This window comes from Lynx canadensis, chromosome B3 (assembly GCF_007474595.2).
Source record: "Lynx canadensis isolate LIC74 chromosome B3, mLynCan4.pri.v2, whole genome shotgun sequence".
NCBI classification, from domain to species: domain Eukaryota; kingdom Metazoa; phylum Chordata; class Mammalia; order Carnivora; family Felidae; genus Lynx; species Lynx canadensis.
In genome coordinates this window covers 7,424,694-7,438,865 of record NC_044308.2, presented here as the reverse complement: position 1 = coordinate 7,438,865, position 14,172 = coordinate 7,424,694, and the positions used below count along the sequence as shown (strand labels likewise).

Genomic DNA, 14,172 nt, shown 5'->3' with positions numbered 1-14,172 from the left:
CGAGATATGGCCCAGCTTGCTCAGATATACTACCTTCCCAGAAGCCCTTTGGTCTTCTTTGCCTCACATTCTCTCCTGATGGTATATCATCTGCCATCCTTTGGTTGTACCATGAACAAATCACTTCTAACCACAAAGGGCATTTCTTAAATATTTCATTTTTCTTCAGGCCCTGGCTAAAATGAAGTGTCTCCAGTGATCAGTTTTAATGTCTTGGGCAATGGTGTTCAGGCAAAGCCACCAGGAGCATACAGATAGAACTGATCTGTATATGCCACCCCCAAACTCCCCACCTCCTCGCCCATCATGCCTAGGCTGACAGGACAATCATATCTGAGCTCTTCGACTCATAATATGATCGTTCATTCCCTACATTCATTCCCCACCATGGCTGCCATGCCTCTTGACCTCCAGAAGTTTGTCCCACCCTTCTCTGATGCCACCTATCCAAACTCTTCACCCATTCGATGTCCCTGAAGTAAAATTTACGCATCTCATGAGGCATGTGCCTTCCGATCATTTTTCAGAAATTACCCGATCTCTGCATCTCAGGCTGCACCCATGTTTCCCTCTTTCAGGGTCAATGACACTCATGCCCACTTGTCCTTTCCCTGGCAATAAAAACACTGTCAAAACCACTCAAATCCATTAGAAGGGGATTTCCAAAGACTAAGGGAGAAAATAATTCTGGGAGAAAAATAAGATACCTATTAACGTATAGAAGTAAAATTGAACGTGATATCTCCTCTCACAATCAGAAAGCTTTTGTTAAAGCCAACCTGCATCTCTCTCAAAAGTTGGCAACAATAACATGCTTTCTTGCTTCCTCTTTCCTAAATCATTGGGGTGATCGTGCTCAGCACCTCATTAACGATTTTTGCTACTTTACTTTGGGTTCTGACTTCTCATTAAGATCTGCCTTTGAAGGCAAGATAAGCCTACCCAGTCACCAGATAATTTCAGAGAATAAAATGTGTTGTGGGTAAGGCTGGATCAGGGACTGAGGTGGAAGATGTTAAAATGTAGTACCAAGTTGAGCTTGAATATGTGTGCATTTGGGCATACACATATACGTATGGGTCCGTTTGCATGAAGAATGAGTATTGATGCAAGTAAGAACACGATGCATATGTCATTGCAACGGAAGAATATATTTGAGCTAAATGTCCAAAGGGAAGGGAGGCGTGAGCTATCGAGAGAATAATACACAGGTATGTCAAGAAGCAGAAGTGGCCAAAGGATGACCATTGCGTGTATGTCTGGGCACAGGTGCGCATGTGTGTTCTCTCGAGTGACAGGGTTAATGGACAATGACAAAGACATGTGAGCGAGGTGCTAGTTCTGCTGCTGAGTCCTGCAGCTGGAAAAGCCACCTTACCCTGTAGTAATCGGTGCTGTAGACATCTCTGGACATGCCGAAGTCCCCGATCTTCACCAGCAGATTGGCTCCAACCAGGCAATTCCTGGTGGCCAGGTCCCGGTGCACAAAGTGCTGGGAGGCCAGGTACACCATGCCTGAGGCAATCTGACTGGCGATGTGGAGCATTTGGGAGAGACCCAGCTCGCCTTTCGCCTGGCGTGGCTGCCCGTCCACAAGGATCATAGCATCTGGCCCATGGGCCCTGTGAAGGGTGGGAGAGAAGACAGGGGACAGGAGAATTCAGGAGATCAAGGGGAGTAGTCTTCTGGATGCCGTGATCTCTGGAATACACCACAGACATGGATAAAATCTCTCCTAGCCTACTTATTGCCTAGTCTTATCTACCCAATATTACATCATGTGAGTGTGGATATGAGTACAACCAGGTTCCCAGCTAAGATGATGCAGACATACTCTAATGGATCAGGAAATACATCTACTCTTTTAAACATCTTAACGCTATTCAGGAGTTTCCTGGGTTCTAGATATCTACTACAGAATCGTTAAAAAAAAACAAAAAACAACAATAGCTAACTCTTACAGAGCCCTTACTGTTCCAAGCACTGCTTTAAGGACCCTACATCTATTAATTTACTTAATCCTCCCACTCCAATTTTGAGATAGAGAAACTGAGGCACAAAATGATCAGATCACCTGGCCAAAGTCACAGTAGTGCCGTAGTGGCCTTATGGGTAATCAGGAGGCCGACTGAAACCAGGCGGCGTGTGGCTCTGGAGAGCTTTAAACTTCAGGGAGCATCGTCCAGAGGGCCAACTGAACAGAACCCTGGGCTCCTCCCCCTATGATTCTGATTGGCTAGGTGGAGCTTGAGTATTTGCATTTCCCACAAGTTCACGGTGCTGATGCTGCCAGTGGGCAGTCCACACTGTTGATTAGCAGGGGTCTTGAGTCCACATTCTTACACTGACCACCACGCTGCCTAGGTCTGGGTAACTTTTGTTGGTGGCAGAGCCGGCTGGAGAGACCCTATGACCCTGAAGCCAAGGCCTCTGAAGCCTCGGTTGCCCCTCCGTCCCAAATTAAGGCCCGAATTTGTTATCCTAATGCCTTGCCTTGTCATATCGGTCACTTTCAGTATTCACTCTTTTTTCCAGAAAGCCCAATGCGCCGTAACCATACCCAGAGCCCTTATTTATGAAGTTGTGGACCAAGGAGCCCTGGTATACAGAGAGGCCTCAGCCTGTTTTACTGCTTCTCCAATTTCCACTGAAAGGAGTCATTAAATATGAACACATTCATTTTACTGTCTCCTGTGGGATCTGCCTACTTCACCCCTCCAAAAGAGAGCTACGGCATCAGCTCACAAAGAAGGGGCATCAGCCAGCAAGCCTGCACTCCTGTCTACCAGGAGAGGACACTGCAGCCTGCCCCTAAGAGCCACCAACTGCCTTCTAGCCTCTTTTTCTCCCTCCTCCCTTATATTGGGAATGACAGTGGCGCACAGAGGCACCAGGAGCTCTCTGTAGCCCTGTGTGTGGCACATGGGGCTAAAGGCACCGCTGAATCTGTGGTGAGGGCTCGGTGGAAAATGAGCATGTCCCTCTGACCATTCCAGGGGGTGCGGGCACAGCCTAAAGATCCTCAATACTGAGAAACAGCACTGCCTGTGTTAGTGACTGGTTCACAGTTCTGATGAAATGGTAATTGTAATAATTTAATAGTAGCTCTCACTGACTGAAAACCCAGCTACATGGAAAACTCATCCAAGTGGTATACAAATATAATCATTCAGTACTCATAACAGCAAACGTCTGAAGCAGTTATTAACAGTCTTGTTTCCTAGGAAAGAGAATTAAGGTTTAAGAACTTGCTCTACGTTACATGGGTAAGATGTGACAAATTCAGGATGCGAACCCGGGTCTGTCTTATGATAAGGGCTGAGTTCTCCAAGAGAGGAATAAATTTCACTGTGAAAATCCAAGTTCAGGAGGTTCCAAACACCCTACAGATACTTTCCACTCCTCGGGGGCCATTTTTTGGAAATCCAGCTCATAAGAAAAGTTCATTATCTGCTACGGGCCCTTTCCATTCCCCCTTAAAACCACAGCACCCAAGGAATGTCTCACTTCAAGGACATGCTCATCAGTTTTTGGTGAGTGTGTCACAGTGTTCTATGACTTACATTCGAATTCTGAAAATGTCACTATGGGCCATGGGATTCGATGGAGTTCAAAGGTGGCTAAGACCACACCCTAAGTGTCTAGGGCCTGGTTGTTCAAACCTGCTTCCTGGGACCCTGAATTCCACAGATCCTCACACATGGCTGCCCCCTCCGCATCTGGGCACTACTTGGAAGTAGGAAGCTGAAGAGTGTTAACTCTGCTCTAGTGGTGAGAAGCTGTCCTCCCTGGGGAAGATAGAGTCTGCCCCCCACCAGAACTTCCAACCCCTGCAACCCCATCCAGAACTTCTGGCTGGGGTTCCATTCTCTTACCAGTTCCCTCAAGAGGACCTCAAAATCCAGATGATCTAGATCCAGGTTTGGGGAAACCCTCTTACCACGAATCCGACCTTTCTAGAATAGTGCCATCCCATTGAACTTTTTGTTCATAAAAATATCATATACTACACTGTCTAACATGGTAGCCACTGGCCACATGTGACTACTGAGTACTTGAAATGTGGCTAGTGCGACCAAGGAAATGAATTTTTGAATTCTATTTAAGTAGTGTAAATTTAAATTCAAATATCCATACGTAGCCAAGGTACTGGATAGCACGGTTATAAATTTATCCAAGGAAAATCTGCTGTTCTTTTTCAACCATCATGGCCTCCTGATGAGCTTGTAACCTTGGGCCTTCTTATTCATCATGAAAAAAAGTCTCCACCATGAAGTTTTCCAGGAGGGGTGTAATTAGCTCTACTTTGCGGCACTAAGAAATGTAAGGCACAAAGTGAGAAAGCTATTCAGAGAATCAGGAGAAAGGGCGGCTCTAGAGTCTCTCAGCTGAGAGTTACAGGCTGGTAGGGGCTCCCTCCTCGGACTCATTCCAGAGCCTTCTCTTGTGGCCAGTCTACTTTGTGATCAGGAAGAAAATACTCCCTTGTCACGGCCCCCTCAACGTTACCCACCAGAAATCAGTGACGAAGGTCTGAAGCTTGCTCCTCAGGAGATGGTATGGAAGATTGAACAGCTACGCCTCATTTCTAATCCCCAGACTTAAGTGGGGGTAACTTCTGACTCCAGGTGAAGTACAGGGGTTCAGCGGAGCTGGGTGGGGGAACTAGGGGTGGGGACCGCAGTCCTTGCTTACCTGAGGAACTTGTTGAGGTCTCCGTGCTTCATGTACTCAAAGACCATGATGAGCGGGTCACCGTCGCCACACACACCATAGAATTTGACAATGTGCTCGTGCTGCAGGTTGGTGAGCAACTCAGCCTCCCTCTGGAAATCCTTCCGGGCAGCCAGGGTGGGATCCTTCAGGGCCTGGAAACAATGCATGACATGCTTTTCAGCAACCGGAGGACCAGGGCCTGTCTGTTCCCCTCTTGGGAATAAACCTGCCCATAATAAAGACTGCGGGTTCACAACAAATCATGGCATCTCTCATGAAACAGAAACCAACTTTCTGACCCCGTCTCCCATCCACCGGCCAGTGATTTCAATTCATGTTCATCTCAGAGCCCTACACTCCCCCCGAGGTTGGTGTGAATGGCAGAGGGAGGGAGCTGTGGAGGTGGAAAATCTGACAAAGGTCTCTTCCCCTAAGGCTTCCTTCAAGAAATGGTCCCACAGCTAAAAGAAACAGTGGGAAAACCACCGCCCCATTGCTTGAACTCTACAAATTAGCCTTTGCCCAGAGCCTACCAGAAATCAGGCAGACAACATAATAAAGTCTCCTTGTTCTTTCTACTCCTTGAGTTTAGATGGTGAAGGAGTACGTATTTGCAGAGAAACATGAACGTGTTGGCTTCTAGAAGGCGCCTGTGTCTCCTAGTAGGAAGGTGAAGGAGGCACTGGAGAGTGAATGGGGCTGCAGCTATGGGGAAGGCAGTGAACAGGAAGCAGCCTCCGGGTCCACTCAGGACCAGAATGGGGTGAAGTCCCTCCAAGTCCCAGGGTGGGATGGGGAGGTGGGCATCCGGTGGCCACTAAAATGCCACGATGTAGCCCCTGTGGGGAGGGAGAACCCAGGAAGAGCGGGAGGCATCAGACCTGCCCCAGGGCCCAGGAAGATAAATGGGCAAGCAATGGCCAGGAGGGGGGTTAGGTAGGAGTGTGGTGGCTCCAGCACAAGAAGGGGACCGTGAGACTGACGTGGAAGACGCTGAGCACATCGAGGGATCGTGGACAGGGCACTGCCACGGGGATGCAGCCATGTTAGGCCAGAGGAGCATGACCAATGAAGGAGAGGGCCCCTTCCTGCAGGAGACACGGCCTGGGCAGGTGTGCGCACACATTTCTTTGGGCTTCCTCAACTTCCCCACAAGCTCAGAAGGCAAATGGGGCCAAACAACACCCACTTCCTTCAGCCAACACGGTTTAGTAACCTCACGGGACACAACATGAGGCAATGGGGGGAAGGGGGGGGAGGGTGAAGTATGCACACTATGTTCAGATTAGTGAAATCCAGACTGGCATGAGATGGGTTTGCATCCTCTCTGTCAAGCATGTGGCCTTTTTGGTGATTTAGGCAGACTGCGCTCCCCCGTAGACCATGGTACCACCAAAAGCCCCCCCACCCCCTCCCCCGCAGCCCCAGCGAGGTCTTTCTCCGGCCACCGCAATGCCCGTTAACTGAAATCCACAGGGCTGCCTCGGCTGACAGCGCTGTGGGAACATGAATATGCAAGCCTCATATCTAGGGGGCCCATCAGACCTCATCAGTCATTAGCACACATTACTGATGATGGACTCGGCACCAGAAGGGCCCTAAACATCACCAGCTTCCACCTGCTCCTTTCTAGAGTTGGGAGAAACTGAGGCCCAGCCCTGTCTGTCCACATTCACACGTCTGAAATGACAGAGGCGTACAGTTAAACAGGACCTCAGCCCCTCTCGACCCCCAGAGTTCGGTGGCAGTGCCTCTAGCCGCGGTCTCTCAGCCAGAGGTCAAATCCACTCCAACTTCAACCAATACCACCTTTCATTCTTTTCAAAATTCGGAGCTTTCACCAAAAACGTGTTTGAGTAAACGATTCTACTATTGACAGAAATGTTGGAATTGACCCGGTGTAGCTTTCCCACGTGACAGGTCAGGAAACTGAGGTCTAGAATGGGGAAGTGACTTGCCAAAGACCATGCCAAGAAGCCATAGCTTGAATCTGGAGCCCAGGATACTTTCCTGTGCAGCGCACCTGCTGGATTAACTTACCAGATGAATCGGTCACTAGGTATGTCCCCAAGGGAACAGCGGGCACAGAAGTTAAACAGTGTGAAAGGGCAGAGGAGAAGGCCAGGAAAGGCGAGAATGTGGCCTGATGGCAGAGGGACCAGGCCCCACAAGGATGCTGAGCTGGTGGTGCAGACCCAGACCAGAAGGAAGGGGGGCGGTCCAGCCCATCGCTGACTTTGCCGCCTCTGATCTCATGTGCGCTCCTCTTCTGCTCTGCTCAGGGAAGCTACCCAGTAATGAAGGAGTAGGCTGCTGTGTGACCACGTCCAGCAGTAACAATGGCATTTACAAAGCCTTCTTGCTACGGGTGGAAGAAGGCAGGGTCATGGTGAGACAGGGTCCTCTTGGTGACCCAGCTCCCGAGCTGCATGGGCTGGGCCATGGGCAGAGGATGACTGCCGGTGATTTATTTATTTTCATGAAGAGTAAGAGGGGGGAGAAAAAGAGGAACCCAGCATGGGTGGGATAGAGGACTACAAAGATTTATGTGAATGCTGGATTTACGAGAAGGAAAAGTAGATCAAATTTGGGGCCAGCCAAATGGCCTCTCTCCATCTCTGTAAATCATTCTCTTGCACCGTCTGGACACCAATGGCAGTCACGGGATATTTCCGTTCTCAGCTCTCAAGCAATGCCAGCCAGCATCCCCAAGCCTGGCACCCCACACTGCCAGGAGGACAGAGGCTCCTCATTTGGGAGACGGGGCACAAAGCAACCGCTGTCTCCTAGTCTCGCCACAGCCTTTCTCTGCTGCCAGTTCCCTCTCTGCCTTCACACTGGGATTGCCGGTTCCTGGGTCCAACCTGAAGTTCCTATGTAACTGGCAAAAAGTCGGGTTTGGTATCTGGGGTCCAGGGATGCACATGGCCCCAACCCCTAGGGATAGATGCATCTGGGACAGAGATGACAGGAGGAGACTAACGAGGAGGAAAACCAGCTCAGAGACTCTCCTGCACTGTTCAGGGGCATCCACACACCCAACCCCTTCCTCGGGGCTGGGAAACCTCAAAGTGGATCACCAGTCAGTGGCACCGGTGAGCGCCGGGGGCAGAACTGGTGCTCATCACGGCTGCCAACCATTATTGCAGGGAGTTGGGTCTCACCGACGGGTCTCTGAAGCTGAGGCGGCTCGTACCTAGGTCCTTTGAGCAGTGTCCGTAGAACAAAGAGATCTGGAATTTGCCCCCTGACTTGTCTCCTTTCTTGTCCTCCCTCCCAAATTTGAGGACAACACACTTTCTGATCTTCCTCTCTAAGTGTGCCATCTCTCACGTTCCCCACCCCCAGGCCTGGGTCCCACTGGGGCCCCTTGGTCACATGGAAGGGAAGCCATCCTGACGGCAAGAACACTCGAACTTCTCAGTAGCTCCCGACTCTGTCAAGGTCATTTAACATCCTCCTCTTGTCCAGCCTCAGGGCTGCCGCCTTCCAGTTTCCTTTTCTCTTGCAGGGGGGTGGGGGTGGGGCGGAGGGATAGTTCAAAGTGTTTGGTTTCATATTTCACTCGCACACCGAAACCCATTTAATATGTGCGGGGATGCACGCATTTCTAAACGCCCAAACTTTTAATGTTCAAACACGCACACGTCAATTAACACTTTTTAAGCATAAAAATCATCTTTCTCTTAGTCTGGAAATCCGCAGCCGCTTCTTGCTGACACTCTCAGACGATTTTATGAGAGAGGAAGATGGGTAGTTATTACAGACATGGATGCCCTTTTCTCATCTGTCTTCTTAGCTTAAAACTGGCCATTGGCTTCCTGCTGTTCTCAGGATACAATGCAAACCCCTAGGCTCCAAATGTCAGGTCTCCCCATCTCTGTCTGCCTCATTTCCTCCCATGCCCTCTTCCCCTTTATTCATTACACTTCAGTCTCACTGGTCGTTCTGTCCTTTGTACCCACCAAACTTTTACCTGCTTCAGGCCCTTTGCACATGCTGTTCTTTGGGCCAGAAAAACTCTCCACCAAGTTATATCCACATGACTGGCCAAATCCACTGGTACTGTCCATCACCCTCTGAGGAACATCCTGACTGGCATCTATTATGCCCTGAATACTCACTGCTAATTGGATACTCAGACAGATACTTCTGTCCCAGAGGGGAGCTTGCCAAGGGTCAGCTCTGATTGTTTCCCAAAATCATTTATGATCCATCTGTTAATGTCATTGCTTAATGTAATGAAACGTCATAGAAAGCAATGAAATATGAGTACAAAGTGTTGGCTGTTTTCATGGGAGCCTGAGACGAAGACTTTAGAGAAACCTACTAAAGGTCGGTGTTTAGAAAGTGTTAAGAATAAGAGGAAAACCTATGTTTTTAAGAAATTGGGAAAGTAGTAAAAATCTGAGATTCTGCACTAAAAATGTTTTCAGTGCCTATTCCAGTGCAAACTAACTGAAACTGGAAATCATGATTGCCCCAAACAAAAACAAAACAACTCTCCAAACTAAAGGGAACTCAAGAGCTGGCGTTCAGACAAACTGGAAGAAAGAGATTATTGGATCCAAATGATTAAAACCGTCAATAACCACAACATGAATTTCCTGCAGATAACATTAATTTCATAGGAAGAGGCTGATAGCGATGTTCAAACAAGTAAATGCTCAAAGAGAGTGAAGAAATAATTATTTCAAAAAAAAAAACAAAAAAACAAAAAAACAAAACCAAGAAGGTATGCCACCAAAAGAGGGAGAAATAAAATTCAGATAACAACAAAAACGTGAACCGATTAGGTATCTCGGAAGTCGATTATGTGGTTCATTGAAGTTAAAACAAAAGCCTCCACAGACAGGACAAGCGCTACACTAAACCACAAGAATTCATGACTTGGAGCAATGGGGGGACTCCCCCGGGACAGAGCATGGAGAGACACGGGGAACCAGGAAAAGCAGTGACGAGGGGCTCATCCCCTCATCTGGGAAGGAGAAGGCCTGCCTGGATCTGAGGTGGCCCCACCATTGATTCACTGCGGGTCCTTGGGCGAACTGCTTGACCTCTCTCTGTGTGCCTCAGTGTCCACTTCTGTGAAATGGGGATAGCGGTGATGCTTAATGCTTCTGGAGGCCGTGAGAACAAACCTTTACCCACAGACATTACTAAGAGCAGGGCCCAGCATATCGTGAGCACCATAATCAGCATTCTCTGTGAGATGCTGCTGTCATCATTCTGTACATGCCCTCTTCTTCTTTCGGAAACTTCCCTTCCGGGCTCTACTGTGCTAGAATTCAGAGATGTGAGCTACAGAGGCCTGTGCGTCCCCTCTCCTCTTTCATCCCCAGGGTCTCATTCAGTGCCAGCCACATAGTAAGTGTTCAATAAATATTTATGGCATGAATAAATGGGGCATATTTTTAGGAATACGATCAATCTTTGAAAGAAAAGTCTTTTATAGCACACTGAATTATTACAAAACTAATACCAGTGTTTCCTCGATGTAAGGAAAAAATTAAATATTGCCAACACCCCCAGAAGGGCTCCCACTGCATGCCCCGCCCCTCCAGTATTCCTTCTCTCACCCCAAAGGTGACCACTACACTGACTTATGCAGTCCACGGTCTTGGCTTTTGTAAAATACTTGCGACTATCTAAATATAAATCCCTTACCACTAGAGTTCAGTTTTACTTGTTTTTTAAACTTGAAATAAGTGGAATTATAGATAGATAGATAGATAGATAGATATAGATAGATATAGATATATAGACATATATCTAGATGATACATAGATAGATAGATAGACAAATAGGTGGGTGGATGGATGGATAGATAGGTGATTGATAGATTAGATGATAGATGATAGAAAGATGAGAGAGGATAATGGTAGATAGATGATAGATAGACGGATAGACAGAAAGATAGATGGATGATATGTAGATGATAGATAGATGGATAGATAGAAAGATAGCAGATGAATGGATAGATGATAGATAGATGATAGATGAATGGATAGATAGATAGATAGATAAATAGATAAATAGGTAGGTGGATGGATGGATACATAGATGATAGATGATAGGTAGATAGATGATAGAAAGATAGATGATAGATAGATAGATAGATAGATAGATAGATAGATAGATAGATAATGGGTACAGGTCTAGAAGTAGCAGTGCTAGGTCACACAGTATGCTAATGTTCTAGAATACCAAACTTTTTCAAAATGATCATACTGCTGCGCCTTCCCACTAGCACTTGGTATCGTCACCACTATGTTGTCATTCTGCTTGGTGTTCACTGGTATCTCAATATGGCCAACTTGCATTTTTCTGATGATTAATTAGGTTGGACACCTCTCTCATGTTCTTATCAGCTATTGGCTATCAGAAGAGACTCTTTGAGATCTTTTGAACAAATGTATTCTCTGTCAAGTGACTATTTAAAAGTGGCACCACCTATTTAAAAATATAAACCACATATTATCAGTCTTACACTACCCTTATGCACAAATTACGCTCTGTCTTGCCCTGCTCTCCTTCTTTCTTGGGTCTTCTTTTGTCTCCCCAGCAGACTACAAGCATCTTCAGAACAGAGCTGTGATGTCTGCTCCGTCTCCCCTATTGCAACCACCGGGCAAAAGATTCTTGCCAACTGATTTAAAGCCACAATTTGGGGAAAACCTAACCTTGGGTTATACTCAGATGTGTTCTCTGAAAGTCCACAATTACCCTGCACCAATATGAGAACAGCCTCAAGAGGAAGGAGCCTGCACAAAGCAGTAAAATCTAAAGAGGATGAGAAACAGGAAACACCATTTCTCGACCGTTCTCTAGAGTAAATGAGTGTCTTCTCCAGGGGCTGGAGTCTGGGTGGATCCCCTGGGCTGCAAATGTTGTAAAATCCTGGGGCACTCGTCTCCTCCACATTCCCAGACCCAAGGAGAGAAGAAAACCATCTTAAAAAGATGAACACAGAAACACATTTTCTGCATTGTCCAATCCGGGTACTGTCCTTTAACACCTGACCACTCAGTGAGGAACATTTCCCAAGGTTTGGGGCCATCATTTCATTTCCTGCTCAAAGCACAAAAATGTCCATTTCATTTACCAGTCCCCAGATGGATATTGGAATGCCCAGTGGATTAGTGTCTCCCGATAAATTAAAAGTTTCAGAGCAGTGCAGAATCCTTGTTTGGAGACAAAATTAGAAATCTTTCCACTCCCCTGGTCCAAGCTGTTTAAAGACTTTCTTGCTTATCTGACCATCCTGCGTCTATGGAGGTACACTGAACAAGTTTATTCTCAGGCAGTCTAGCAATAATAATGATTAGCCTTCACAGAAAATATACTCTAGTTCCTTATTTATTTTCCAGATCCTTGGTCAGCAGACAATGCCTACTTTTGTAAAATATACATATATTTTCTCTAATAGATGTGTGTGTGTGTGTGTGTGTGTGTGTGTGTGTGTGTGTGGAGAGAGAGAGAGAGAGAGAGAGAGAGAGAGAGAGAACAGTTGTAACGGGTAGCATATGGCCCTCAAAGCCTAAGATATTTATTATCTGGCCCTTTTAGAGAAAAGGTTCAGCACCCCCTATTCTAGCTGGTCAGTGTAAGCTTGGAAGGCCATATGTCATGTGTCTAAGCACATTCAATAAGACCAACATTGAGAATGATGGTGATAATAAAAACCAGTAGCAAGTACTCTTTATTGAGCATTTACTATGTCCCAAACAATGGATGAACAATTTTACATGTTGTGTGATTTCATCACCAATGCTTTTAAGGAAGGATATTATATTTCCCATTGTACAGATAAAGAAACTGAGGGCTGGAGATGTTAAGTGTCTTGTGTGAGGTTGCACAGCTAATCAGTGGCAGCGTGGGGTCCCCCTCAGGCTCTCTGACTCCCCCGCTATCCCTGGGGGCTGCAGAGCATCTGTGGAGGCCATGTGCCCTCTGTGGACAGGCAATATGCAGACACACAAGACTGTGAATATATAGACCCCAAAGTCACAGAAGCATGGAACTGTTATTGTGAATGGTTTGGTTGGAGCCCTCAGTGCTAAGGGCGGGACCCTTTTAAGGTCCCAGTGAGAGTCCTCATGGGGGGGCGGTATCTCTTGCTCTCAGCCCAGGACACCAGGCAGAATTCACCCTCCTCTCAGAGGCCTTCCTGTGGCACCCATGGAGGTCAGTCCACGCTCCAGAGCAGGGCTCCTGACACCTACTTGGCCCTTGTCCGTACAAATCATGTTCAAAGATTTGTTTAGCACTGATTTATAGGAGAAGCTGTTCTCTGCAGGCTGAGTGCGGGGTGGGGAACCGGTGCTAAGTCTCTTCTCTACCACCCCACACAATTCAGCTCCTGCACTGCTGGTTCAGCAAGACAAAAGTCCTGTGGTTCCTGGGTCCATCTAAGTACCTGCCAGGAGGCAGTTACCCTCGGGGGTCTGAGCCCGGATCACATGCGTGGGGGTATAAGAAATTTTTCCGGGTTCACTCACTAGTCTCCCTGTGCTTAGTTAGTAGCTGGTCCTTCCCCACTCTTCTCCTTCTATTCCCAGTGACGTCTGCTGCCCTTGACCGGGGGCTCCCAGATTCTCCTTCAGCCGCCCACCCTTCACTCAATTCTATTCCTGAGAAACGTCGAGTGACTCTCCAGGCACGGACGACACATCCTGTTGAGGTCACTGAGGAGGGAGGAGGGCCAGCTGGGGACAAGGATGGGGACCCAGGCCCTTTCACAGGCTAACGTGCTCCTCTAGCTGCGCCTCAGGCACAGCCCCCTTAGGTGCCGTAGTTCTTGACTTCCAAAGTCAGAGGAAGTCGGTGTGGATCCAACGGAAATCTCGCTGCCCTTAGAGCAAGGGCCCCTGATTACAATGGATGAAGAATGCCCCTTTACACCAGGAATGGAGCGAGCCTCTCCCGCCTGCTCCCCGGCCCCCAGCACCCCCTCCTCCTTCCTGGGGCCCGCAGACCTCTGGGATTTACCTTCACGGCCACGAGCATCTTGTCCTTGGTCGGGCTGAGGTTGTAGCACTCGGCCAGGAAGACCTTGCCAAAGGCTCCCTCGCCCAGTTCCCGCTTCAACACGATGTCCCTCCTCTTAATGTGCTGCACGTCTGTAGGAGGGGGACAGAGGGGAGAGCAGCTGATCAGTCCTAGGCACCTGTCCTCATGACAGCAGGGGGTTCTACTTCTGGGTCCACAGCCAGGAAGAGGCAGACGCGGCCAGGAACCCCAACTCGGGCATGACAACGGGCATCATGTTGTGGTTTCAGTCTGACGCAGAACCAAATCTCACCTCTGTCCCTGACCCACCCCAAACCTGTCTAACAGCTGCCTCAGCTGGAAAACAGAATCAACAGTAGCTAAAGCACAGGATTCTGGTATAACTAGTTAGTGTGTGTGTGTGTGTGTGTGTGTGTGTGTGTGTGTGTGTGATATACACACATA

General features: G+C 47.9%; 1 protein-coding gene across 2 annotated transcripts in view; it reads right to left on the bottom strand.

The window, feature by feature from the left end:
- Positions 1-14,172, bottom strand: part of NTRK3 (neurotrophic receptor tyrosine kinase 3) — a 380,533-nt gene that overhangs the window by 48,833 nt on the left and 317,528 nt on the right. For both annotated transcript variants that reach the window (XM_030317425.1, XM_030317426.1), the window contains 3 exons: positions 13,708-13,838; positions 4,696-4,868; positions 1,379-1,622 (listed from right to left, as the gene is read on the bottom strand). In XM_030317425.1, coding sequence (XP_030173285.1) covers positions 1,379-1,622; positions 4,696-4,868; positions 13,708-13,838 — 548 coding nt within the window. The remainder of the gene's footprint in view (positions 1-1,378; positions 1,623-4,695; positions 4,869-13,707; positions 13,839-14,172) is intronic.